Raw genomic sequence first — 27872 nt, forward strand, 5'->3', positions numbered from 1 at the left:
GTATGTTCCAACTAGAAGAATCTTAAAAATATTATTATTATACAGAGGAGACTTGTTGAGGTGGTTGGGATCCCACAATTATTTGCAAATGTGTGTGCAACTTAACCCTCGGTTTTTAACATGAATTTTTAGACAGAATCATTTTTTTGTTTTGTTTTTTTTCTTTGTGTGCAGGCTAGCTGGTAAGTAAGCTGGGAATTTTGTCTGCTTGTGATGTGCACATTACCTTTGATGTTGGTGATCTCTATGCTTAGCTGAGTTAGTTTTTCACAGGTTTTTTCTACACATTCATACACAGACTGTAAAATCTCCTTTGGATCCTGCTCCACCCATCTGCAAAGAGGAAAAAGAAATACAAAACAGACTAATGTCTAAGAATACACTGAAGCATTTTCTCTTAAGGTGCTAAATATTAGAGTGTAGTGTATGCACATTCTAAACAAACAGTGAGTGTTTGTAAACATGTGTATAAAAAATATATATATATATACACACACACACACACACACACACACACACACACACACACACACACACACACGTGCCATTGGCCCCCCTTGCTGTCAAAGTCAATCAGCCAATGAGAAGTGAGGTGGGCCCGGGCCCCGGCTTTGTGTCTGAATGGACACACAGAGCTGCGGCTTGGCTCAGGTGCCCCCACAGCAAGTTGCTTGCGGTGGGGGCACTCAACAGGAGGGAGGGACCAGGAGCACAGAAGAGGGAACGGAGAAGAGGAGGATCTTGCCTGCTCTATGCAAAACCACTTTACAGTGCACCTAAGGCTCCATGCACACTGAAGCTCATAGACGGACGTTTTTGGGAGATTTTTTTATTTATTTTTTAACAGCCCATAAATGCCCCTCGATGTGTCTATGCACACATGGGCGTTATTGGACGTTTATCAGCAGGGGAGTTTATGGACTGTTGTCTGAACGCCTAAAAAAATGCCAGATGCCGGTAAAGGCTGTTAAATGCGGTTTAACTCTAAACAGATCGCTAAGCCTCATCAGGCATTTCTCTGCCTCTATTCAAATTAATGGTAACTTATGGGAGCCCATTGATTGAAACAGAAGTTGCACCAGAAGTTGGATCATGATGATTAGACTTGCGGTGCAACTGGTGTGCTGAGGATGCTGAACGGGAACCCCCGCCAAAATGGCAGAAAAAAAAAATTGACGTGGGTGTCCCCCCCCCCCCCGATGATACCCTTAGGTCTGGTATGGAGTTTATTGGGAATCTCCCATGCCAAATTAAAATGGCATGGGGTCCACCCCAGAACCCTGCTCCCCCCACCCTAAAGCACCTTGTCCCCATGTTGATGATGACAAGGGCCTATTCCCAACAGCCCTGGTCAATGGTTGCCAGGGTCGGTGGGCGGGGGCTTATTGGAATCTGGAAGCCCCCTTTAAGAAGGGGGCCCCTAGAACCCCCCACCCTATGTGAAGGAGTATGGGATACATTGTACCCCTACCCATTCACCTAAAAAAAGGAGTCAAAAACAAACATTGTACACAGCATTACACCGAGAGATCGTGTTGAGTCAACATCAGAAGAAGAACAGAGGGAGAAGACAATGGCGAAGATGCGACAAGAGCGAGAACACAGCGGAGAGAGAAGATAGAGCAGAGAGGAGGAGAATGGGAGAGGAAGAAGAGGGGAAAAGAGATGCCCAAGCTGCCTTAATAAAAAAATACTTTTAAAACCTGTGTACAGTGTTTGTTTTTGACTCTTTTGATCTGCCGGGCTGGGTGCTTGAATAAGAGTCTATTATGGATTTTGGGGGGACAAATGGTGTGGGGGGTTCCCCTTAAAATTCATACCAGACCAAGAGGTCTGGTATTGTCTGGCCACACCAACTTTTCTTCATTTAAGTGGGGTTCCCCTTCAACATCCTCCGCACACAAGTCGCACTGCAAGTCGGATCATCATGATCTGATTTCTGGTGCGACTTCTATTCAAATCAATGGGCTCCCATAGGGAACCACTGACTTTGAATAGAGGCAGAGAAACACAGCTAAAAGCTAGTGCTGCTAAACGTGCATTGACCAAAGCAAAACGCTGCTAAAAAATTTTAAAGCAGCATTTTCCTGCTAGCAATCCGATGTCCAGAATGACATTTTTGGAGTGTTCTATATGCATGGAGCCTAAGTATGACATTTTTTTTTTATAAAAAAGAAAAAACATTAGTATTAACTTTAAACCTGTAAAAAAAAAAAGAAAGACGAAAGAAGGTCATAAAACGAATCCTTGAAATGCTTAAGTAATCATCTCCTGATTTAGGAGATGTATTGATTAGGTGTGTGGGGGAAAAAAAATAAAAAATGACTGCGTATTGTTTGTTTTTAAAGCACTACTGAAAAAAAGTGCTAATCACAGTGAAATAAAAAGCATAAAGTATGTGCATATATTCCTCAGTAAGCCAGAATACAGCATGCATGAAGATTAACAACCAACTATAAAACAGGGCACGAATGAGCAACATGTGACATTGACTCACCCTTCTTTTGGAAACTTCTGTTTAATTTCCACTTGATGGTGACTAAGCAGCTCAGCGGTTTTGGCATTAAAGACCTGTACAATAAAAGATATTATTTTTCAGTACCACAAGATGTAATGAAGGTCATAAAAATCCACAGGGAAAAAATTAATTCTGTGATTTCTCGGTCTCAGATTCTAAAATAAACATTGTATTCCTCTGTGTGAAATATCATTGGGGCCATTTCACACAACAGACGGTTACGGGGAATCTCTTCAAAGTGAGGGAACACACGTTAGTGGTTGCCAGAACAGGAAACCTTGTTTCAAGGCTTCGCCTCTATCCATGTTCACAACATTTTCAGTTTCCTCTCACTTTTTGCAATTATGGTCAAGACAGAGAAGATACATTTCCCTAAGCCCTTGTACACAGTCGGAGATTCCGACAGAATGTGTCCTATCGGACCATTTTGTCAGATAATGCGACTGTGTGGTGTCCATCGGACTGTTTCCGTCGGAGTATCCGACGGACCAAGTTTTCCAACTTGTCCGTAAAATTTTCCGACAAAATGCTCTGATCGGACATACTCCGATCATGTGTAGCCTACACCGACGGAAAAAGTGCCAAGCATGCTCAGATCAAATTCCTAGACCAAAGCTATTGGCTACTAGCCTGAACGTAGTCCCGTCGTAACGAAATAACGTCATCACGTTATGTACAATCGGATTTTCGACCGTGTGTATGCAACAGTTTCGGACAAAATCGGTCGGACAAAATCCAACGGATTTGGTTGTCAGAATGTCCGACCGTGTGTACAAGGGCTAACAGGTACACAGAGCAATACAAACCTGACATGGGGCGTTAACATCTCTTCACTCTTTAAGAAAAAGGTTATACTTTAGAGCTCAACTCTAGCCAAAATAGTTTTTTATCTTAAAATGAAGGGGTCGATTCACAAAGAGTTAAATAACGGCTCATGCAATGCGGTAAAATACTGCATGCAGTAACAATTGTGCAAGTGTTCAATTCTTTACGAATTTTGCGTTAAATACCGAATGTGGCATTTGCGCGATTTAGTGGTAATTACTGCATTAGTTAACGCAGTAATTCACTGCATTGAGCTGGTTGCCCAAGCAGTGGGCCAGGAAGCCGACTGCTGCATCCTTAACAACCAATGACTCATCAGCTGTACCAGGCCCTCCTTAGCCCCCCGTACCAGGTCCTCCTGAGCCCCCCCGTACCAAGCCCTCCTAAACCCCCCCGTACCAAGCCCTCCTAAACCCCCCCCATACCAAGCCCTCCTAAACCCCCCCCATACCAAGCCCTCCTGAGCCCCCCAATACCAAGCCCTCCTGAGTCCCCCTGTATTGTGCCCCCCTTTACACTGTCCTGCTAATGCCTTGTTCTCTGCCCTGCTCACCCCCTGTCAACTGCCCTACAGGTCCCTGTACACTGCTCTACACCCTACTAACATCTATACACTGCAATATATCTTACTGAGCTCTGTACACTGCCCTACCCACTACTGACCTCTGGGGGGTTGCTAAGGGGAAAAAAAAAAAAAGGGGGGGGTGAGGCAACCCAGTGATCTTTGTTGTCATGGAAGATCTCCACCTCTCAAAAGGTTACCTACCCCTGGCTTAAATCTACATTCATAGGCAAAGCGAAGATTCACATATCACATATCTGCCCATAACCCCGAATCCCTCTGACCATTTTGTCACACTGTTTTCATTAGAGGAAGTCTCTCTTTATGCATGGTTTCCAACAGAGTTGAGTTGATTTTGAATTGCCCAGATTTGTTACACGCCTGTATTGAAAGAAATATACTGCAGACCTCTCATTTGAAAAAAGAAAATGACAGTTTTATGGCTGTCATACTGTCCCTCTGGCTTCAACAGTTTCTTAGTCCTCGACTTGGAACAAGTATCAAGCTCAAGCCCTTGCCTTCTCTTGCTATATGTTTATCTGAGTCACGGACTTAAAAATTATTAAAGCTTGGCACAGTCATGCAACTAAGACTATTGCAAGGACAAAGCAAAATGAATCTTAAGCTCCTTCAAGAGAGCATTACTAATGCCTTCATCAGTTTATTTTATTTTTTGCTCCACGTGGCAATTCCCATCAGGTGTATTACAAGGAAGAAACGGATGGCCACAAATAGATTTTGTTTTCTTAGGCGGAGTGCCAAACTGGATATTGTACCTGCACAGATACCATTAGTGAGCCATTATAGCAGACTCTGGGTCATTTAAAAGGCCTGGCTGTTTGCTCCGCAAAAGACCAAATACAATAAGCAGATTGGGCTGGGAGCCCAGATAGCAGCCTACAGGAGAAATACATCATTAAATAGGAAAATAAGCAGATAAACTCACACTGAAATGCTCAACCAAAGAAGAAGATAATGGACATATTCCAAGAAGGGATAATTCATAGTAGCGAGATAACAATCAATATATTTAGAAGTGGCTAATACCAGATAAAATTGCTTCAACTCTTGTAGTTTGCTCTAAAATGGACCAGTCAAATAGCCCCTGAACTGGTTATTAGCCATAGGAGCAGAGAATAAAGACACCTTAGGTCTCTTTCACATGAGCATTCCATTCAGGTCCACCTGTCAGTTTTTCAGGCGGACCTGAACGGACGCTCAATAGAGCTCTATGGAGCGTCAGATGTCCGATCCGAAAAAGTGTGACAGAGGAAAAAACTATTTTTCCATCCGTCTGAGGATCGGATCGGGTGACGACAGACTCTGCTGGCCGTCGTCATCCAATCTCCCATAGGGGAGAGCGGCGCTCTGACAGGTCCGTCCCTGCACAGTGTGCAAAGACGGACCTGCCATCTTCCTGCTCAGCGGGGATCGACAAAGTGATCCCCACTGAGTAAGCGGATGTCCACGGGGCAGATCGGCATGGATCCGCCCCGTGCGAAAGAGCCCTAAGGCTTCATGTACACCGGACATTGTTCAACCTCTCCTAAACGATTTAACTTGACAGCTAGAAACCGATGTCTAAAAAAAGTCAGTTTAGCCGCGTTTACATGTCGCGTTTAGCGTTTTAAATGCCTCTAAAACACAGCTTCTGATTGCATTTTTTTTGGTTCCAAAAAAAGTCTCTAAACGCAACTGCCTAGAAATGACTATAAAACAAACCTGTGTACATGTACTGATCAGATAACAGAGGAGAGTTCAGGAGCAGTTGGGGGGAAAAAAAAAAAAAAAAAAAAAAAAGCCCAACTGCTCCTAAACGTCCGTTTACTAGCAGCAGTGTGAGGCCCAACTCTCTGTTCATGCTGCTGTGGCCCCAACTAAAGTGTAAAACGAACCTGGAAGTGTGCATTCCTGGTTCAACATTATTCTTGTGCCAATTAATAATAAAAAAAAAAAAAAAAAAAACACAACAATTCATCAAACATAGGTAAATACCACAAATTCAGTAAATATGTAAGGAAAATCATGGTATGGGCAGTCATATTTTTAAGAATGCCTCCCCCTGACCCAAAGCACCTTGTCCCCATGTTAGACCCCTTTCGCTCAGGCGGTTTTCAGGCATTTTAGCGCTAAAAATAGTGCCTGCAAATGCCTGAAAAGTGCCTGTTGTGATGCCTCCCCAGTGTGAAAGCCTGAGTGCTTGCGGGCTGAGAAAAAAAAAAAAAAAAAAAAAGAAGGACTTTCAGCACTGTCATACTTTGAATGGCGATTGAGCGGTCATGCAACACTCTACCTATACAAAATTTGTTTTTTATACAAATAGAGCTTTTAGTGGTATTTAATCAGTCCTGGGCTTTTTTGCTAATTAAAACGAAAAAAAAAAACAAGACCAAAACTCTTGAAAAAAATTTTTTTTTAAAGTTTACGTTTTTCTTAGTTTCGGGTTATAAACGTTTGTAATAAATATTTATTCATAGGTTTAGGCCAAAATGTATCCTGCTACATTTCTTTGGTGAAAATAACTCAGATTAGTGTTTATTATTTAGTCTGTTGGAAAGTTATAGAGTCCACAAACCATGCATCTGAAACTATATAAATATAAACTATATTTCTGATAATCAATCCTATATCCTTGAGACCTGAAATCCCAGGACAGTACAAATGACACATTTTTGGAAAGTAGACAGTCCTTTGAATTTAGAAAAAAAAAGTTTTTTGAAAAAAAAAAAAAAAAAAAAACACCACACACACACAGTTTTTTCCACTTTTCTACATTTTCTTTGCCTTTATTTCTTTATTACCTTTTTTCTAAAATTTTTTACTTTTTTGGTTTGCATAGTAAACACTGTTCTACTCTGGGGAGGTGATCAGGTTTTTTTTTTTTTTTATATACATGCACACGAATATGACAGTGCTAAACAACCATTTTTTACTGAATGAGATTGAGTCATTCACAGTTTACTACTGTGATTGACCACAGCTAATCACATGGTACTACAGATCAGCTGGGATTGGCCCAGTGAGTGACCAATCACAGAGACCAACACAATAGTACATAATAAATGGCATGCATTGTAGGCAGGATATACACGGTTCCTGTTGAACTGGTTGAGATTCGAACCCTATATGGGCAGGCTGAATGTACCAAGTTGATTGATCCATCACAATCAACTTGGGTAGAATCAGCCTGCTTGGTTTTACGTGCAATTTTTGCTAGAGGGTGCTATAGCCGCTAGCAACAATCACTGTCTTCTCCAGGCGGGGTCGTGCATTTGAAAGTGCAGTCGCTCTAAATCTAAGGGGTAGATCTGAAATGAGTGGAAGCTCAGCTGATTTTATCCTCCAATTGTGTGCAAGCTAAAATGCTGTTTTTGGGGGGGGTTTCCTTGAATGTCCCCCTCGGATCTACAGCGACTTTACTTCCAAGTGCACTTGCAGTGCAAAGTGGAGTTTCCTTTTGTAAATAACCCCCAATGGCTGGGCAAGAGGGATTCTTGCATCAACATGGTCTGTGTTGATGGGGGAATGAAGCAATAATTATTTCCTGTAAACCGTGGTTGCAGGAAAGAAATCCACTCTGTGTAGGGCTGGCCTTAGCCAACACGGTTGCGTTACTGATGAATTCTTGCTGCGTTTTCAACGCATTTCAACGGGGACGTGCATTTTATGTGGTTTGTTTAACCACTTGCTACCTAGGCCAATTCTGACACTTCGCTCCTACATGTAAAAAATCAATTTTTTTTTTGCTAGAAAATTACTCAGAACCCCCAAACATTATATATGTTTTATATTTTTTTTTTTAGCAGAGACCCTAGGGAATAAAATGGTGGTCGTTGCAACTTTTTATCTTGCACGGTATTTGTGCAGTAATTTTAACGCTTTTCTTTTTTTTAGAAAAAAATAAGTTTCATGCATTAAAAAATAAATCAAAATAGTAAAGTTAGCCCAAGTTTTTTGCATAATGACGTGAAACATGATGTTACGCTGAATAAACAGATACTCAACATGTGACCCTTTGAAATTGCGCGCAATCATGGAATGGTGCCAAACTTCGTTACTTAAAAATCCCCATAGGCGATGCTTTACATTTTTTTTTTTTTTTTTTTTTTTTTTTACTGGTTACCTGGTTAGAGTTATAGAGGAGGTCTAGCGCTAGAATTATTGCTCTCGCTCTAACGTTTGTATTTTACTTTTATTTTTCTATTTTGACACTTTATTTTTAATTATTTTTTTATCACTTTTATTCCTATTACAAAGGAATGTAAACATCCCTTGTAATAGGAATAATCCATGACAGGTCCTCTTTACAGCGAGATTTGAGGTCAGCAAGTCCTCAGATCTTACTTCTAGGCTGGGAAACCTGGAAAAAAATACAAAAATAAAATTTAAAAAATGATCCTGGCTTCCCAGCCAAGGCGACGCCATTTTTTCAAATGCAGAAGCCGGGTGTGACGTAACATTGCACCTGGCCCCCGGAAGATCATAGAGACGTCCGGGGGCCATCTGGCTGCCGGTTTCTCCAAGCTAAACTTCTGGCATGGATCAATTCTTTCTCCCTCTCACCGATTGTACGAGCGAGCCAGGAGAAGCACCAAAGGGCGGCGGGGCGTCCCGCTGCCTGTAAGAATGATCAAGTGGCTGAACAGCCGCTATGATTGTTCTTACGGTGCAGGGAATCGCTGGCTCTAAAAGAAGATATCTGAATGATGCCTGTAACTGTAGTCATCATTCAGATATACCCACTCAGTCAGATGATGTCGTTGGGCGGGAAGTGGTTAACGGACCAAAAATGCAGCAAGATTTTTAACACCACAACAGAAGCGCAAGGGACCAGTGTGAAAACATACATAGAATATTAAAAAGGGATACATTTTTATTGAGTTTTTCTTGCGTTAGATGTGCCTATAATGGCTGGCAACTTCACATTCATTTAAATGAATTATATTAATTAAAACGTTGAATATATAGATCTCTCATAATGTACTAGCAAACACGCCTGAGCTCATCCTTACCTTGGAGTTGCGAACACACCTGAGCTCATGCTTACAACTCCACGGTAAGGATGAGCTCAGGCGTGTTCGCCACGTGCTGAGCCAGTCACAGGCAGCGAGACATTGCTCGATCTCTGCAGCCGCACATCAGGGCAATGTCTCACTGCCTGTGATTAGCGCAGCGCTGCGCCGACTTCCTGGCGGGCTCTGCACGTGGCGTATGCAAACACGCCTGAGCCTATCCTTACTCCACGTGCACATGCTCGCCAGGAAGCGGACACTCCGCAGAGCTAATCACAGGCAGTGAGACATTTCCTGATCCGTGGCTACACAGATCGGGAAATGCCTCACTGCCTGTGATGAGAGCTGTGGAGTGTCAGCTTCCTGGCGGGCCCGGGCACGTGGAGTTGCGAACACGTCTGAGCACATCCTTACATACTAGTACATTATGACTTAAATCTGCAGGGGGGGGGGGGGGGCAGTTTTAATTTTCTTAATGAGACTTTACCACTGCTAAGGTGACAAATCTTCTGCCTTTAAAATAACTTTGATTCAGAGAAGGGACACATACACCTCCTTTAAGCTGGTCATAGATGGAATACAATTTGGCTGGTTCAGCAGGGACCAGTCAAATTTTGATCACGTCGTGGCTGTCCCTGCTTGACAGAAGACAGTTCCTCCATCCAAAAACTAACCGTATCTGCCCAGCTTTATTCCAAGACCTTCAGTCAATGGGAGCGACAAGCAAGCGTATAGCTAGTGCTAGGCTTTTTTATTTTAATTTTTTTTTTATTATACAGGCCAACACGCACTGCTTACACAAAAGCATGAAAAATATTAAAACAGGATATTCTAGGCTACAAATGATCAGAAATACCAGTTTATAAATATTACTAAAAACCACTATAGCTTCCTTATAATGTGGCAATCTGTTAAAAAACTATATAGTGATTTTATCCCTCAATCTCTGCCCCGTACACACGACCGGAATTCCGGCCAGAAAAAGACAGACGAGAGCTTTTTAATCGGAAAATGCGACCGTGTGTATGCTCCATCGGAATTTAGCTGTCCGAATTTCCACCTTCCAAAAATTGATAGCATGTTCTCAATTTTCCCGACGGAAAAAGTTTCTATCGGAAATTCCGATCGTGTGTATTCAATTCCGACATGCCAAAAATCACGCATGCTCAGATTCAACTACGAGACAGAAGCTATTGGCTACTAAACTTCCTTTTTCTAGTCCCGTCGTACGTCACCGCGTTATAAACTGGGAAATTTGGTGTGACCGCGTATAGGCAAGACAGCTTGAGCCAAATTCCATCGGAATTCCGTCAGGAAAAACACCAGAGCTTTTTCCGACCAGAATTCCGATCGTGTGTACGCAGCATTAGATTCCATGCACACTGGCGTAAAAAAATGCTTCTACAGGAGTTGTGTGTTCTGCCTGTAGAAGCCGCTCAATGTTATTTGAAACCCCCGATGGGTTTACTTCCTCTTTCATTCCCTGCAAAGGTAGCGCATAATGGACTATTATGCATCGCATAGTAGTCCATTATGTGTTGCTTACCTGACACAGGAGCCAGCGAAGTCACCGCTGTCCCCGGTAGTCCGGCGCATCCATCTTCTCGGTGGTTCTCGCTGCTCCGCGATGACGTCACTCCCTTAATCTAGGCTTACCTGTAGGTCAAAGTGTGTTGTAAGGGTTTACAACCACTTTAAGAGGCACATTTTGAGATTAACGTTCAGAGGCAGGGAAAAAAAAAAAAAAAAAAAGAACCCCTTCTCATTCGTGTTTCTGATTGGAGCTCACTGGCAGAAAAAGCGTAAAACTCTTCTAAACTTTGTATAAGAAATGCTCTACATGAGCTTTTTGTACTCCAAAATAACAGACTTTTTTTTTTAAGCCCAATGTCCTAAGAGTAGTCTGGTGGTTTAGGCTTTAAAAAAAAAAAAAAAAAAAAAAAAAAAAAAAAAAAAAAAGGTTCCAGTTCCTTTGGCTGAAAAAAACAAAACAAATGCGCTTATATAGAGCATTTGTTTTACAAAGTTTAGACGAGTTTAGGAGAGTTTTACTCCAATCAGGAATGCAAACCAGAAGGGTTTTTTTCTTGCCTCTAAACATCCTATCCTATGCATGGACACATAGGACACATAGTTGCTTCTACATGCAGAACACAAAACTCCTGCAGAATCATCGATTTTTAAGCCAGTGTGCATGGAGCCTAAAGGATGTAATCACGGAGAAGGTGACATTTGGCCACCAGCCCTTATCCTAACAGAAGATTTATTATCTAGGGGTGTGTGCTGCAGTCTGATGGCACAATTGTCACTATGACCATGGACTGATCCTGCTCATACCAGAATGTTTCAGACAGTCCACATCTACTAGTTAGAGGCCAGCTATTGTGCTGGGTGTCCAAGAAAAGGAAAAACAAGAAATGCTGGTTGCCGGTTGGTGCGTTTCTCAGCCATCTACTATTCTCCAAAGATTTTCAGCTCAAGCCATGATAAAGTAAATATTACGTAAAACAGTCCCCAGGATACAAGTTTAAATTGGATTTGTACTCCGCTTGCCAAAAGCTTAAGTGTGTTTCAACACTGCATTGTGACATTTGGAGCTCCACGTTAGGGTGTAATTACATATAACCTTGAGACCTGCAGAATAAGCAAAGACATACACAACCTTGCTTATCGCACTAGGTCAAAGTGCAAACAATGCACAAAGAAAACCAGGAGGGAAAAAAAAGTTTATACCCAAAACAAAAAATAGCAGGTTAGAGATTCTACAAAATGAATATCTGCTTAAGGCTAGGTTCACAGCATAGCGATGCGGGAACGCCGCGAATCCGCGGCGTTTTCCCGCATCGCATGCCTCCCTCCGGCAGTTCACACTGCCCTATGCGGACTGTTGGGAGCGTCAATGAAATCTTAATGACACCCCCAGACCAGTCTGCATATCGCAGTGCGATCTGCAAACTCGGACAGGAATCGGATCGCATGGTGTGAACACCCATGCGATCCGATTCTGCTGCGGACCAAAAAAAGGGTCCTGTGCGAGTTTGCGGCGGGTGCGATGCGAATTCAGCCATACTATCTGTATGGCTGAACTCGCATCGCACAGACAGATCGGATGCGATTTGCACTGCAGTGCGGTGCGAATCACATCCGGGTCTCCCACCCGCAGCGGTGTGAACCCAGCCTAAGGCTCGGGTCACACTGCTGCGACATGGAACCTGACTTGTGAGACCCCACCCAAGTCCGATGACATGTCATATTCAATGTTTCCCTAGGATAGCCGTCTTAACTGACGCTACACAAGTCGCTCTGACTTCAGAAAAGGTCCCTGCACTACTTTGGTCCAACATGGATTCAATTGCAGCCTTTGTAATAAATACAGTGAGGGAAAAAAGTATTTGATCCCCTGCTGATTTTGTATGTTTGCACACTGACAAAAAAAAGGATCAGTCTATAATTTTAATGATGCTAGGTTTATGTTAACAGTGAGAGACAGAATAACAAAAATATCCAGAAAAATGCATTTCAAAAAAGTTATAAATTGATTTGCATTTTAATAAGTGAAAAAAGTATTTGATCCCTTATCAAATCAGCAAGATTTCCAAGATTTCTGACTCACAGGTGTTTTCTATACAGGTAACGAGCTGAGATTATAAGCATTCTCTTAAAGGGAGTGCTCCTAATCTCATCTTACTTGTATATAAAAAAAAAAAAAAAAAAAAAAAGAAGAAGAAGAGCTGTCCAAGGATGTCAGGAACACTTACAAGTTTGGAATAGGCTACAAGACCTTCGCCAAGCAGCTTGGTGAGAGGGTGACAACAGTTTGACAGTTATTTTGTGTTTCTTCCATTTGCGAATAATTGCGCAATCTCCCTCAGTCTGGGGCTCTATGCAAGATCTAATCTCGTGGAGTTTCAATGATCACGAGAACGGTGAGGAATCGGCCCAGGACTACACAGGAGAATCTTGTCAATGATCTCAAAGCAGCTGGGACCATAGTCACCAAGAAAACAATTGGTAATACAATACGCCATGAAAGACTGAAATCCTGCAGCGGACGCAAAGGTCCCCCTGCTCAAGAAAGCACATTTACAGACCGGTCTGAATATTGCTAATTAACATCTGAATGATTCAGGTGAGAACAGGGTGAAAGTGTTGAGCTCAGATGAGACCAAAATCAAGCTCTTTGGCATTAACTCAACTCGCCGTGTTTGGAGGAGGAATGCTGCCTATGACCCCAAGAACACCATCCCCACCGTCAAACATGGAGATGGAAACATTATGCTTTGGGAGTTTTTTTCTGCTAAAGGGACAGGACAACTTCATAGCATCGAAAGGACAATGCACTGTCAAATCTTGGGTGAGAACCTCCTTCCCTCAGCCAGGGAATTGAAAATGGGTGGTGGATGGGTATTCCAGCATGACAATGACCCAAAACACAAGGCAAGAAAGGAGTGGCTCAAGAAGAAGGTCCTGGAGCGGCCTAGCTAGTCTCCAGACCTTAATCCCATAGAAAATATGTGGAGGGAGATGAAGGTTTGAGTTACCAAAACATCAGCCTCGAAACCTTAATGACTTGGAGAGGATCTGTAAAGAGGAGTGGGACAAAATCCCTCCCGAGATGTGTGCAAACCTGGTGGCCAACTACAAGAAACGTCTGACCTCTGATTGCCAACAAGGGTTTGCCACCAAGTACTGGGTCAAGTTTTGGGGTCAAATACTTATTTCACTCATTAAAATGCAAATCAATTTATAACTTTTTTGAAATGCATTTTTATGGATATTTTTGTTGTTATTCTGTCTCTCACTGTTAAAATAAAACTACCAATAAAATTATAGACTGATTATTTCTTTGTCAGTGAGCAAACATAAAAATCAGCAGGGGATCAAATACCTTTTCCCTCACTGTAGCATCCAAGTCGGATCAAATCAGAGGGAAGTCGCAGGGCAAAGTAGCAGGCAAAGGCCTTAAAAAAAACTTTGCTGTTACAGCAGTGTGAATCAAGCCTAACTGATCATTTCAAAGTTTTACCATCACCCTTTGCTTGGATATGACAACTTAAAGTAGTATTAAAGTAGATTTTTTACTAAATCAGCTAAAAATAACAGAACTCATGTGCAATTAGTGTTTCTTAATTTCCTTTTCAAATTCTACTCCGACACGTCATTGCCCCCTTAACAATGTGCACACCTCTGCTCTGTACTACAACTCTACATGCAGCAGTTCAGAACACCGCACACACGTCCGGAGCAATAGGGACACATCACAAAAGCCAGAGCTCTCCTCCTCCACAGCGGTGTGTGCGACAATTGGATTGGCTGTGCATATTGTTGTGGTGCAGAGCAGGAGTGAGTATTATAACTCACACAAGACTCCATAGGACATGGCGGCATAGAGAGCACAGAGAACATCAATGTAGCAGCACTGCCAGGGGACAACTGCATAAGAAAGCTCCTAGGAGGAAATGGAAACAAAAAACAAAACAAAAAAAAAAACAAAAAAAAACACATCATTAAATGCATGCGCGTTAGTATCTTTTTATGTGATTTAGGGGGGGAAAAAAATGATTTCAAGCCCAAATCTGGGAAAATTTAAAATGATACCTTGCAGTAGGAGAGGAGAAACAGTACATAATAAATAATAATTAAAAATACCAAATTTAAGTTTTTTTTTTAGTGGACTTCTACATGTGATGCTGTACTAGTGCCTGTGATTGACAGCTATGCTCATTGGAGAAATTGCCTAAGCTGTCCTGCAAATCATCAAGACCTATGATCCATCATTCCCTCTTCTCCATACAATAGAGAGTGGTCCTTCTAGATTAAAGCAAACAATATATAATACTGCCTCGGGTCATTCCGTCTTATCTGCCCAAACAACAAGTGCTAGTCCAGCTTGGAAAGAAACTATGTAAAGGATTATGGATGACTGAACTCTGGTAAAAACAACTTGTTTATTGTCATATGTTCACAAAATCAAGTCTAATAGTGCAGAAGAACGGAGACTGCTCTGGGCTAAAGCCTCGTATACACTAGTAGGTTTTTTTTCGTTCAACCATTGGGTTGAATGAAAAAAATTTTTAAAAAAAAACATGGACTACTCAGATCGGAGCCACTGTACTAACAATCTGATGTTAGTACAATGATTTCCCCCTGCTGTGCTATTGTGTTCTGACATTGGCTGAGAGCAGTGATCAGGAGCCATGCAGCAGACCTTTTTGGTCATAACTCTTCTACAGAAGCATTTGGGCCCATGTCTACTAGGCTTTATGCTGTTGATTGACAGCAGTGGGTGAATCCATAATGGCAATACAATCTAACAATCCGCCCACTGCCATGCACTGTCAATCATTAGTAAGGTGGACCCGATGGGGAACTAAACATCAGGCTCCACCCACCCAGTGACTTAATTTGATAAAATATGGGCATTGCGATATTTGGGTAATTATAATCACCATATCCCTGGCTGAATGGGACCAGGTATAGAGCCCTGTATACGAAGCTGTGACACAGCTTTCATACATGACAGATTCCCAGCCACATCCTGAGCACTGGCATACCTCTGAACACCAGCTCAGAGCTGATCTTAATTACTGCCAGTTCCCTAATTTGAGAACTGACAACAGGGAACTATAGGATACTTTGCAAAACTATTTAGAAAAGTCAAAAATAAGCTACATTTACAGCCATCCCTTCTAACTATAATGCAGATTCCTGTGACATCTAGCGTTCATAGCTGAATGATGGCCATTCATTATATGAACTTATTTTCTAGCCCACATTCCTGGGTAGGTTATCTGTCCTACTATATAGGATAACGTTTAAGGGGAAGGGAAGCATCAGAAAGAAAAGAAAAGCCAATATCCAAAAAATAGACTGAAATACAGAGGAAAAAAAAAACCCTAACTGGACTTTTGAGGCCAAGTATATAAAGTATATTGATAATTACCTAGTATATTACTAATAACAGTGTAAAATTATTATATAAGTTTTATTGAGAAGTACATATAAAAAGCGACTGATGTATTCATTGATGCATCTACAATATGCCCAAAGTAACTTTAAAGTCTACAATGTCCTGATGTGTCAATGATGTACAACAATGTACAATGTGTCACGATACAGGTATCGAGATCAAACACACCAGAATCACCCAACGCGTTTCAGAAATATATTTGTTCCTTCTTCAGCATTGTATACAAGTAGAACAAGGCAATTTATATTATGTAGAAATGCATTAACCACAGACGACCGGATTAAAAACAAATAGTGATGAACATCCTTAAAGCCAGTGAGAAATGGCAAGACCACAGTGCCATCCAAAGAGGTCAGGTGAGGACCACCAGAAGAGCCACACCAGCGCTCTCCCAGGAGTGATGCCCAAGATAGTCAATAAAGGAATGATCTGTTGAAGCTTTGCGATCTAGACTGCAACATATACTTGACCTCAAAATTCCCGTTAGGACATGCCTACAGATCTATATTTACTGAACACAGAGCTCAATACCCTTTACAGGAGGTATGGCATTTATTTTACAGCAATCAACTGGCACCACGCCAGTCATTAAAGCATCTCTTTCCTTTAAAGCGTCTTCGAATGATCGGAATTTATTTCTCGGAGGGCTCGTGGGAAAAGCCATCTGGCAACGGTGCTTTCCTTGCATTTATTTTGTATAATCATTGTCCATCATCACTATAACAAGCTCACTGACCAACCTGTTAAGAATAGGGGCTCATTCATACAGGGATACCAACACCAATGCGAATGGTCGTCTTTGTTGCTGGATGCACAGGTGTTCCATGTATCCACGTACAGGCAGTCCCATTCATGTTCAACATGTATAGTGCAGCAGAAAGGTAACCAAATCAATATACACATAATTATCTCAGCATTGTATGTTGTTCGGGCCGAAAACAACGAATCGATTAATCGACAACTAATCGATTATGAAATGAATTGATTACCATTTTCATAATCGATTAATCTGCCACTAACATAATGGGGTTAAAAAAAAAAAAATGTAACCCTTTATAGTACAAAAAGAGCAAATCGCTACTGTAAATATTACTTTCACTGTCTCATAGTAAAAAATTAACCCCTTACAGTAGCAATTATTTGCTCTTTTTGTACTAATTTTAGTTTTTTAGCCCCATTATGTTACTAAACATCTCAGGCCTGGGTCACACCTCTGTCTTTTTTGGTACTTTTTGCAGAAACACTCTACGGTTCATTTACATGGTTTCCTATGGGACACATTCACATCCATGATTTTTTCAGCTGCTGCGCATTTGGAAAAGACAAGGACTTTTTTTTAATGCAAAAACTGTGCTATTTTGTTTTTTTGGTTCAATATACCGTATTTGCCGGCGTATAAGATGACTGGGCGTATAAGACGACCTCCTAATTTGCCAGTGAAAACTTAGGTTTTGGGTTATACTCACCATATAAGACTACCCCCCTTCGCAGGCAACACCATTAAAAAAAAAAAACATCAGAAACGTAAAAAAAAAAAAAAAAAAAAAAAAAAACACACAGCAGACTTAACATCAGAAAAAACTTGTGAACTACAAGTCCCAGAGATCCCACAATTGGCAGGCAGCAACAATGAATCCTCTCCTCCAAAGCACCATAAATCATACCTGTATTTTTGGGGAGATCTGGAGCTGGATGTGCAGTACAGGATGCTTTAATATGTAGAGCGCCAGGTACACATATGATGCTGTGTTAGTACAGTAGGGCCAGGAACACTGCAGAATATAGTGTGCATACAATGTGCACCGCTAAGCCAATCATGGTAGGCAATGTATTATACTAATCTGTTGATTATACAAAGCCTGTTCGGATTGGCAGAGGCTGTGACATCAGCCCGCGCCGCTCTGACTCATTGTACTGTATCCTGCTCGGATTGTCAGAGGTTGTTACTCCAATGCGAGCAGGCTTAGCAAGGCTGTATTCATCAACAGAGTGCATCGGCCGCCGGGATTGGCTAAGCGGTGCATACTGTATGTATACAGTATTACCGAGCACTCGGCGGGCTGAAATCCATTGCGGCCACTTCATACACGGCGTATAAGACGACCCCCACTTTTTGGCTGTGTAATTTAGGTGTAAAAGGTCGTCTTATACGCCGGAAAATACTGTACTTCAATGGAGAAGCTGCAGAAAAGCATGCAATAATGCGTTTTTGCGGCAATTTGTGTTTTTTTAATCTGCCCAACAACAAATTACTTTTTTTTTCTTTTAAGGTTATTAACCGATTAATTGATTAATCGAAACAATAATCAACCAACTAATCGATTATCAAAATAATCGTTAGTTGCAGCCCTATATGTTGTTATACACAGAGAAGAGGGGGGGGTTAACAAAAATAAATAAGCTATTTATTTTAAGTGTCAATATCAGTGCATTTTATGTGTGCCAATTCAATAATTCCATTACACCAAATCACGTTAGAAGGGTGATATGCGACTACCTGCCTGGAGTTTGTATGTTCTCTCTGTGCCTGGCTGGGTTTCCTCCAGGTACTCCGGTTTCCTCCCACACTCCAAAAACATGCTGGTAGGTCAATTGGCTCCCGTCTAAATTGGCCTCAGTATGTATGCTCCTTAAAGGCAGGGGTTGATGTGAATATACAATACATATGTAAAGCTCTGCATAAAATTGACAGCGTAATACCTGTAATAAATAAAATAAAATGTGCTGCATTGTCCAGTAGCATGCACAGGGCTTTCTTTTAGCAGGAACGTTGGGGAAAACATTGGCACTCCAGCACTGAATGTATGCAGTGGCAAGGGGTATTGGGGTATGCTAAAGGGTCAGATGCTGGGGGATACATTGTATGATTGCCTGGGAGGTCTATTCTTGGGGGGGGGGGGGGGGAGTTATGTTGCTAGTGGGTCAATTGGTGATGGGTGGCTCTACGGTTGTGGGAGAGAAAGATTATTGCTGGGGGGGGGGTATTATGTTGCTGGTGGTCAGTTGCTGCTTGGTGGTATCTACTGTTGAGGAGAGGGGTCTATTGTTGCTGGCTGCTGGGAGATCTATTGTTGCTGGTGGCGTCTATTGTTCCTGGGGTTGGTCTGTTGTTGCCAGGAGGTATTTTGTTGCAAGTGGTCTATTGTTTCTGGGGAATCAATTTTTGCTGGCTGTGTGGGATCCATCTTATAGCTTTGCTTATTATAATTACCAAATTCCATACAGATTACTTAGTACCACAAAATGATACTTGGTTCGGTTTTGTCTAAAATAAGTGGTACTGGGAAGAAGATGGGAAGTGGAAACAAAGGACAGTGCTTGAAGGTGGGTAGGGGGTGGTGACAAGGAGAGAGGGGAGTTCCTGCACCTATTCCCTTAGAAAAAAAAATAAAAATAAAAAAAAGCCCTGAGCATCCAAATTAAGAACATGTGCCAACATTCCAAGTTAAAAATTGTTCTAAATATAGACCATTACGGCGTAAATGCTGTGGTGAGGAGGGATGGACAGCGATGAGCTGAATTGCAGGAGGGAGAGGACCAGCTTCTTGGTCACTTGCTTAGCCAGGCTGTAAAGATGTCACTCCTGTGAATGGGAGTCGCACCGTAACTGTGCCCTAAATGTATGCTACGCTGTGCATGTGCAGCTCAGTATACACATAGCTTACAGGCAGGGAAAAGGGACAGAGAAGACCAATAGAATCTCCGCTTTCATTTAAATCCTACCTGTTAGTAGTACTTTGATTTTTATTTTTTTTTCCAGTTTAATTTTGCTTTAAAAGGTAGCATTCAGTAGTAAGCTGACACAGCACATGCTTTAAAAATCAACAGATCAAAGTTGTGGAATCCAAAACATTTGCTGTGTCATATTTCTCCTCTCCAGATATCCAAACCAGATTCCATTTATAAAACAACCGGAACTGAGGAAAGTTTCCCACTACTACCAACACAAAAGATACAAAATCTATAAATCAGACACCTCATTACAGACCACTAATAAATGAGGACATAAAGGCACACCTTGAGGGAACGGTATAAAAGGCTGCATAATACAGTTCCCTGTGGAAGTTCCATTATTTGAAAGGCTGTAGCGTGACTAGTAAAATATATTGGTTCCCCTTCACAACAAACACTTTTTAATGGCTACAAAGTAACACAATGGCAGGTTTCACAAGTGGGAGGTAAAAAGGAATCACTTTCATTCTGCTTTCCATAGGAAAAATGCCATTGCTGATCTCCTGAAAATACTAGTTGCCAGGCTGTTTCAAATCCTTTCTGAGCCACTCACCTGAACAAAAAATGCCAAATAAAAGCCATTATTGTGCTGCATACTTGCTCTTAAGCCTGCTACACACATTCAGTTTTCTTTCGTTCAACCCAAGGGGCCGAATGAAAAAAAAAAAAAAAAAAAAAAAAAAACCTGAGCAACTGCTGAACTATAATAGTTTATCAATGTCTCCCCTCCAACAGAACACACCAATCATTTATAATGATTGGATGGGATGCCGGTTCTCCAGCAAGCCGGTGCAGCTTCTGTCAGGACAGCTGTACACATGGTCCAAATGTTGGCCGGTTCCTGCTGAAACAGTTGATATTTAGACTGCGTACCCAGCTCTAAAAACTTTGAAGCTTCCAAATCAATGCAATAACCTAGCAACTAGCATTTTGGTAGAGATCAGCAATGGCAGACCTTAAAGAAGTTTCTCCAATTTTTTTTTTAGCACTTTGTTCCACCTTATGAGGTCAGATAGGATACCCCTCCTACTGCCACTACCTTCCAACAACACAGCTAACAAGGAGATTGACAGATGGAACTTGCCAGGGACAAGCTTCTCACAAGGAATGCAAGAGACTTGTCAGCTGAAATGTTCCAGTGCCAATGCTTGGAAACGGTCTGCCCTCAATGGAGAAGGATACTTCCTGTTCCAGTGGTGCTAGTGACCTTTACTGGATGCAATTTCTCTGAGGAGGGACATGGACAGCACTGGGTAAATTTCCTCTCCGTGATATATGCTGAGGGGCAGTGGTCAGAGACAGCATGGGGTTGATTTACTAAAACTGGAAAGTGCAAATTCTGGCACAGTTGTGCATGGTAGCCAATCGGCTTCTAACTTCAAAATGTTCAATTAAGTTTGACAAAATAAAAAACTGGAAGTCAATTGGCTTCAATGCAGAGCCACACCAGGTTTTGCACTCTCCAGTTTTAGTAAATCATCCCCACGTCTCTGAGTGAAAATTTCCCTTCATGTACAGACTGCCGTAAAAAGGACAGACAGGCATAGACCAATCCAAAAAGAAATTAAAAATGGCGGCACAGTGGCTCCATGGCTGTCATGCAGCACTAGGGTGCTTGGTGCAAATCCTGCTCAGGACACTACCTGCATGGAGTGTGCACGTTCTTCCACTGCTTGTGTGGATATTCCATGAGTACTCTGGTTTCCTCCCACACTCCAAAGATATACTAGTAGGTTAACTGGCTCCGCTCTAAGATGGCCGTAGTATATGAATGGGACCTTCGATTTTAAGCACCTTGAGGGCAGGGACTGATGTGAATGAACAATATATGTAAAGCACTATAAAAATGATTGTAATAATACTGTTATTTGGCACTCTGAAGTAAATACTGAGCCTGCAGAGAAGTACATGGAATGTAAAAAAAATGAACATTGTAACTTTATTTCTTGTACTCTTTGCCTCCTGTCTGAGGAAAGGTAGACCATGTTTAATTGCTGCAACTTAGTAACAGAGTGCAGCCTAATGATATGGAGTCAGTGAACACCTATTTTCCAATTGTTCACTGATAGCCTTCCTGTTTTGCTGGCCAGATTTCCACTCGGCTTCACTCCGCTCTACATGACCTTCAGGATTGGACAGCAACCTTCACAACGCTTACAGAGGTAAACAGTACGTATACTAAATGACCCATCTATTAGAAAGTCAATGGCATGCGCAGCAGGTGTTTATCAACAAATCCGGTGCTCATCAATGACTTTCCATACCTGAAGATCACATTGTTCTGAAGAGCTGTCCTTCACAAGCAGCAGGGACACAACCAAATCAACATTTAACCAGATAGGAGACGAGAGGAAGCCATAGAGCGGCAGCACGGGTTTACTAAGGGCGCGCATATCTGTGTATAGTTATGAAGGGTAGCATAATAAGTGCTCGCTATTTCTTTTACCTGAAAAATATCACCTATAAAAAATAAAATGACACAAGGCCTTTACACTTCTGGCTACTAAACAATTACAAAAGTTCACAAAAAACAAAGTTTGAAAACTATTTGTCGCTCAGCAATAGAGATTCATCAGTGTTTCAGCTTGACGGCACAATCACAAGAGCCAATTGCTCTTGATGCTTTTCCACGATGTTGTAGTAATCACCATGCTTGGCTAGCAGTCACTAAGGCTGCATTCACACCTAAACGTTTCAAAGTCGCGCGCTTTTAACACGATTTTCTACAGGTCAAATGGTCACCAATGTAAAAAACAGGAAAAATGCATAATATCCCCAAAGAAGCTTGTGTTCTTTTTTTGAGCTTAAGGCTTCTTTCAAGAGTTTTGCTTTAGGTGGAAAAACGCTTAAATGTGAACAGGTGCCATTGAAATAAAAGGGATTTTGCTTGTTGGATGTTTTTCAGCCATTTTTGCGGGCGTTTTACCTGCTGAAAATGATCGGGTGTGAATGCAACCTGTAGGAGCACAATTTGTAGAACCCAATGCTGTAGCAAATTGCCAGCAATTTCTTTCTGGGCTTTACAATGGATTTGGAGCCAGTCTTGCTTTCAGGTGTTTGCCTTTACAAAGTCTACTTTTTAACTTGTACCTATAGGTAAGCCTGTGATAAGGCTTACTTGTAGGTACTAGGAATATCTCCTAAACTTGCACAATTTAGGAGATATTCACACAGGATTCGGCACATGCGCTCTGAAGGGACGGTATACCCCGTGCTGTACCTTTAGAGCTCTAAGCCTGGGGTCCCACGTACATGTGCAGGAGTGACATCAAAGCTTTTTGTTTTTTATATTAAAGAATAATTCTGGGCTAGAGACAGACCTGACACCCCCCCCCCCCCCCCCCCTGACGAAATGTAACCAAGCATAACATACTTACTGATGCATGGAATTCTTCTTAAAAAAATATCTGTTGACCCCCCTGCCACCAGCACATTAAGCCTCCCATGATACTCGAATCACATATTCCATGGAGGTATCAGGACAATCGCTTCCACACTGCACATCATCAGGAACAAAACAGGCGCCTCATCTCTTCCTCTTACTAAGCTCTTCAAGATACCAATAAAGGCATCATGACCTGTATTTTAATAACCTTTATAGTTGCTCAAATGATAGTTGATTACCTAATATTCAAGGATTGCAAGACTACTCCATTTACTTTCCACAAAAAAGCTGGGCATCCACTCACCTGCTGCCGCCACATCCCTCACCTTGTTGTGTCACTGCCGCATCACCAGCCGTCCTATTAAAATGAATGGGACTGTCGGTGAGACAACAGCGGGTCAGAGCAGGAGCCGCTGCGGGACAGAGAAGGAGCCGCTGCGGGACAGAGATGCTCTTTAAAAATTATGATTTAAAATCAAGCCATTTCACTAGCGATTTAAATCATTATTTAAAGCGGGAGTCCACCGGGACTCTGCATTTTTTATTTTTTTTTAAAAGCCAGCAGCTACAAATACTGCAGCTGCTGACTTTTAAAATAGTGACACTTACCTGTCCAGCGCGCCCGCGATGTCGGCACCCGAAGCCGATCTGTAGATCGTATCTCGGGTGCTGCCGCCGCCATCTTGGGTATGGGAATCAGGAAATGGAGCCTTTCAGCTTCATTTCCCGGTTCCCTACTGCGCATGCGCGAGCCGCGCTGCGCAATAAGGACGGTCCCCGCTGCCTCTGGGATCTGTGTGTTTTCCCAGCAGGCAGCGGGGCACTTGCGGGAAGGGGCGGGCACTTGCGGAAAGGGGCGTAATATACGCCCCTTTCCGCAGAGAGCTATCCCGGAAGTGGGTACAGATACCTGTACTGTACAGGTATCTGCACCCCCCTCCCCCCTGAAAGGTGCCAATTGTGGCGCCGGAGGGGGGGAGGGTTCCGATGAGCAGAGGTCCACTTTAGGGTGGACCTCCGCTTTAAGTCAACTTGACTTAAAACAAATCCACCCTGCTGTCAACTAAAACATTTGTATGGAAACAAATTGAACTCAACTGTATCGTCATATATTGAAAACACGAAAGTATTCAACTGCAGTGCAAAATTTAATGCCATGCTGAAAACTTTGGGGTGTCCATGCTCAAAGCAGCATAGAAAGCCTCGATTCCAAATAACTCCCCATAAAAAAAAGTGTCAGATTGCCATTAAAAGTGCCCAGACTTTTTGTTATTCATGGCCAGCATCAGGAGTTACTCAGCATCAGGAGTGTGAATTTCAAAAGTGTTTGTCTTGTTTACGTCAGTTCTTCGAACCTAGGATCTTGCTTCATGTGTGACAGAATTGCTCAATTTACTGCTTCTGTAGAAATGAAATGTAGGCACGTCTACTCTGTTATTTATTTTTTTTATGAATGAACGTCACACAGCGATTACCACGTAGACCTTTCCCATAATTCATTGTAAAAAATAAAAAAAAATATAAAAACACAACTCTTCCTGCGTTTGTTTCTCTATCTATTACACACACATATATACAGTGGTGTGAAAAAGTGTTTGCCCCCTTCCTCATTTCCTGTTCCTTTGCATGTTTGTCACACTTAAGTGTTTCGGAACATCAAACCAATTTAAACAATAGTCAAGGACAACACAAGTAAACACAAAATGCAATTTGTAAATGAAGGTTTTTATTATTAAAGGTGAAAAAAAATCCAAACCATCATGGCCCTGTGTGAAAAAGTGATTGCCCCCTAAACCTAATAACTGGTTGGGCCACCCTTAGCAGCAACAACTGCAACCAAGCGTTTGCTATAACGTGCAATGAGGCTTTTTACAGCGTCCTGGAGGAATTTTGGCCCACTCATCTTTGCAGAATTGTCCTAATTCAGTTACATTAGAGGGTTTTCGAGCATGAACAGCCTTTTTAAGGTCATACCACAACATCTCAATAGGATTCAGGTCAGGACTTTGGCTAGGCCACTCCAAAGTCTTCATTTTGTTTTTCTTCAGCCATTCGGTGGTGGACTTGCTGGTGTGTTTAGGATCATTGTCCTGCTGCAGAACCCAAGTTCGTTTCAGCTTGAGTACACGAACAGATGGTCGGACATTCTCCTTCAGGATCTCTTGGTAGACAGCGGAATTCATAGTTCCTTTTATCACGGCAAGTCTTCCAGGTCCTGAAGCAGCAAAACAGCCCCAGACCATCACACTACCACCACCATATTTTACTGTTGGTATAATGTTCTTTTTATGAAATGCAGTGTTCCTTCTACGGCAGATATACTTGGACACACACCTTCCAAAGAGTTCCACTTTTGTCTCATCGGTCCACAGAATGTTGTCCCAAAAGTCTTGGGGATCATCAAGATGTGTTGTGGAGAAATTGAGACGAGCTTTGATGTTCTTTTTGCTCAGCAGTGGTTTTCTCCTTGGAACTCTGCCATGCAGGCCATTTTTGCCCAGTCTTTTCCTGATGGTGGAGGCATGAACGCTGACCTTAACTGAGGCAAGTGAGGCCTGCAGTTCCTTGGACGTTGTTGTGGGGTCTTTTGTGACCTCTTGGATGAGTCGTCGCTGCGCTCTTGGGGTAATTTTGGGCGGCCGGCCACTCCTGGGAAGGTTCACCACTGTTCCATGTCTTCGCCATTTGTGGATAATGGCTCTCACTGTGGTTCGCTGGATTCCCAAAGCTTTGGAAATGGCTTTATAGCCCTTTCCAGACTGATAGATCTCAATTACTTTCTTTCTCAATTGTTCCTGAATTTCTTTGGGTCTCGGCATGATGTGTAGCTTTTAAGGATCTTCTGGTGGACCTTACTGTGTCAAGCAGCTCCTATTTAAGTGATGCCTTGATTGTGAACAGGTGTGGCAATAATCAGGCCTGGGTGTGGCTAGAGAAATTTAACTCAGGTGTGGACAACCACAGTTATAGTATGTTTTAACAAGGGGGGCAATCACTTTTTCACACAGGGCCATGATGGTTTGGATTTTTTTTCACCTTTAATAATAAACACCTTCATTTACAAATTGCATTTTGTGTTTACTTGTGTTGTCCTTGACTATTGTTTAAATTGGTTTGATGTTCCGAAACACTTAAGTGTGACAAACATGCAAAGGAACAGGAAATGAGGAAGGGGGCAAACACTTTTTCACACCACTGTATGTATGTATGTATATATATATATATATATATATATATATATATATATATATATATACACACATACATATACACACACACATACATACATACATACACACAGTACAGACCAAAAGTTTGGACACATCTTCTCATTCAAAGAGTTTTCTTTATTTTCATGACTATGAAAATTGTAGATTCACACTGAAGGCATCAAAACTATGAATTAACACATGTGGAATTATATACTGAACAAAAAAGTGTGAAACAACTGAAAATATGTCTTATATTCTAGGGTCTTCAAAGTAGCCACCCTTTGCTTTGATTACTGCTCCGCACACTCTTGGCATTCTGTTGATGAGCTTCAAGAGGTAGTCACCTGAAATGGTTTTCCAACAGTCTTGAAGGAGTTCCCAGAGATGCTTAGCACTTGTTGGCACTTTTGCCTTCACTCTGCGGTCCAGCTCACCCCAAACCATCTTGATTGGGTTCAGGTCATCTGGCGCAGCACCCCATCACTCTCCTCCTTGGTCAAATAACCCTTACACAGCCTGGAGGTGTGTTTGGGCTCAATGTCCTGTTGAAAAATAAAATGATGGTCCAACTAAACGCAAACCGGATGGAATAGCATGCCGCTGCAAGATGCTGTGGTAGCCATGCTGGTTCAATATGCCTTCAATTTGGAATAAATCCCCAACAGTGTCACCAGCAAAGCACCCCCACACCATCACACCTCCTCCTCCATGCTTCACGGTGGGAACCAGGCATGTAGAGTCCATCCGTTCACCTCTTCTGCGTCGCACAAAGACACGGTGGTTGGAACCAAAGATCTCAAAATTTGACTCATCAGACCAAAGCACAGATTTCCACTGGTCTAATGTCCATTCCTTGTGTTCTTTAGCCCAAACAAGTCTCTTCTGCTTGTTGCCTGTCCTCAGCAGTGGTTTCCTAGCAGCTATTTTACCATGAAGGCCTGATTCACACAGTCTCCTCTTAACAGTTGTTCTAGAGATGTGTCTGCTGCTAGAACTCTGTGTGGCATTGACCTGTTCTCTAATCTGAGCTGCTGTTAACCTGCGATTTCTGAGGCTGGTGACTCGGATGAACTTATCGTCCGCAGCAGAGGTGACTCTTGGTCTTCCTTTCCTGGGGCGGTCCTCATGTGAGCCAGTTTATTTGTAGTGCTTGATGATTTTTGCCACTGCACTTGGGGACACTTTCAAAGTTTTCCCAATTGTTCGGACTGACTGACCTTCATTTCTTAAAGTAATGATGGCCACTCGTTTTTCTTTACTTAGCTGCTTTTTTTCTTGCCATAATACAAATTCTAAGGCTGCTTTCACACTGGGGCGGGAGCGGCGTCGGCGGTAAAGCACCGCTATTCTTAGAGGCGCTTTACCATCGTTTTAGCGGCGGTCTGCGGGCGCTAGCGGGGTGGTTTTAACCCCCGCTAGCGGCCAAAAAAGGGTTAAACCCGCCCGCAAAGCGCCGCTGCAGCGGCGCTTTGCCGGCGGTATTGCCGCGGTGTCCCATTGATTTCAATGGGTAGGAGCGGTATTTCAATGGGTAGGAGCGGTATAGCTCCAAAGATGCGGCTAGCAGGACTTTTTTCACCGTCCTGCCAGCGCATCGCTCCAGTGTGAAAGCCCTCCGGCTTTCACACTGGAGGGAAAGGGGCCGGTTTTTTTCCA

At 42.3% G+C, this 27872-nt stretch overlaps 1 protein-coding gene across 4 annotated transcripts in view; it reads right to left on the reverse strand.

Moving 5' to 3' along the window:
* GK (glycerol kinase) overlaps nt 1-27872 on the reverse strand; it is a 118613-nt gene that overhangs the window by 84821 nt on the left and 5920 nt on the right. For all 4 annotated transcript variants that reach the window (XM_077482571.1, XM_077482575.1, XM_077482572.1 and 1 more), the window contains exons 2-3: nt 2498-2571; nt 227-333 (exon numbers count right to left, since the gene is read on the reverse strand). In XM_077482571.1, the coding sequence (XP_077338697.1) occupies nt 227-333; nt 2498-2571 (181 nt within the window). The remainder of the gene's footprint in view (nt 1-226; nt 334-2497; nt 2572-27872) is intronic.

Source organism: Lithobates pipiens, unplaced genomic scaffold (assembly GCF_037356315.1).
Source record: "Lithobates pipiens isolate NorthernLeopardFrog02 unplaced genomic scaffold, aLitPip1_a1.2 Scaffold_16, whole genome shotgun sequence".
In the NCBI taxonomy this organism is placed as follows: Eukaryota; Metazoa; Chordata; class Amphibia; order Anura; family Ranidae; genus Lithobates; species Lithobates pipiens.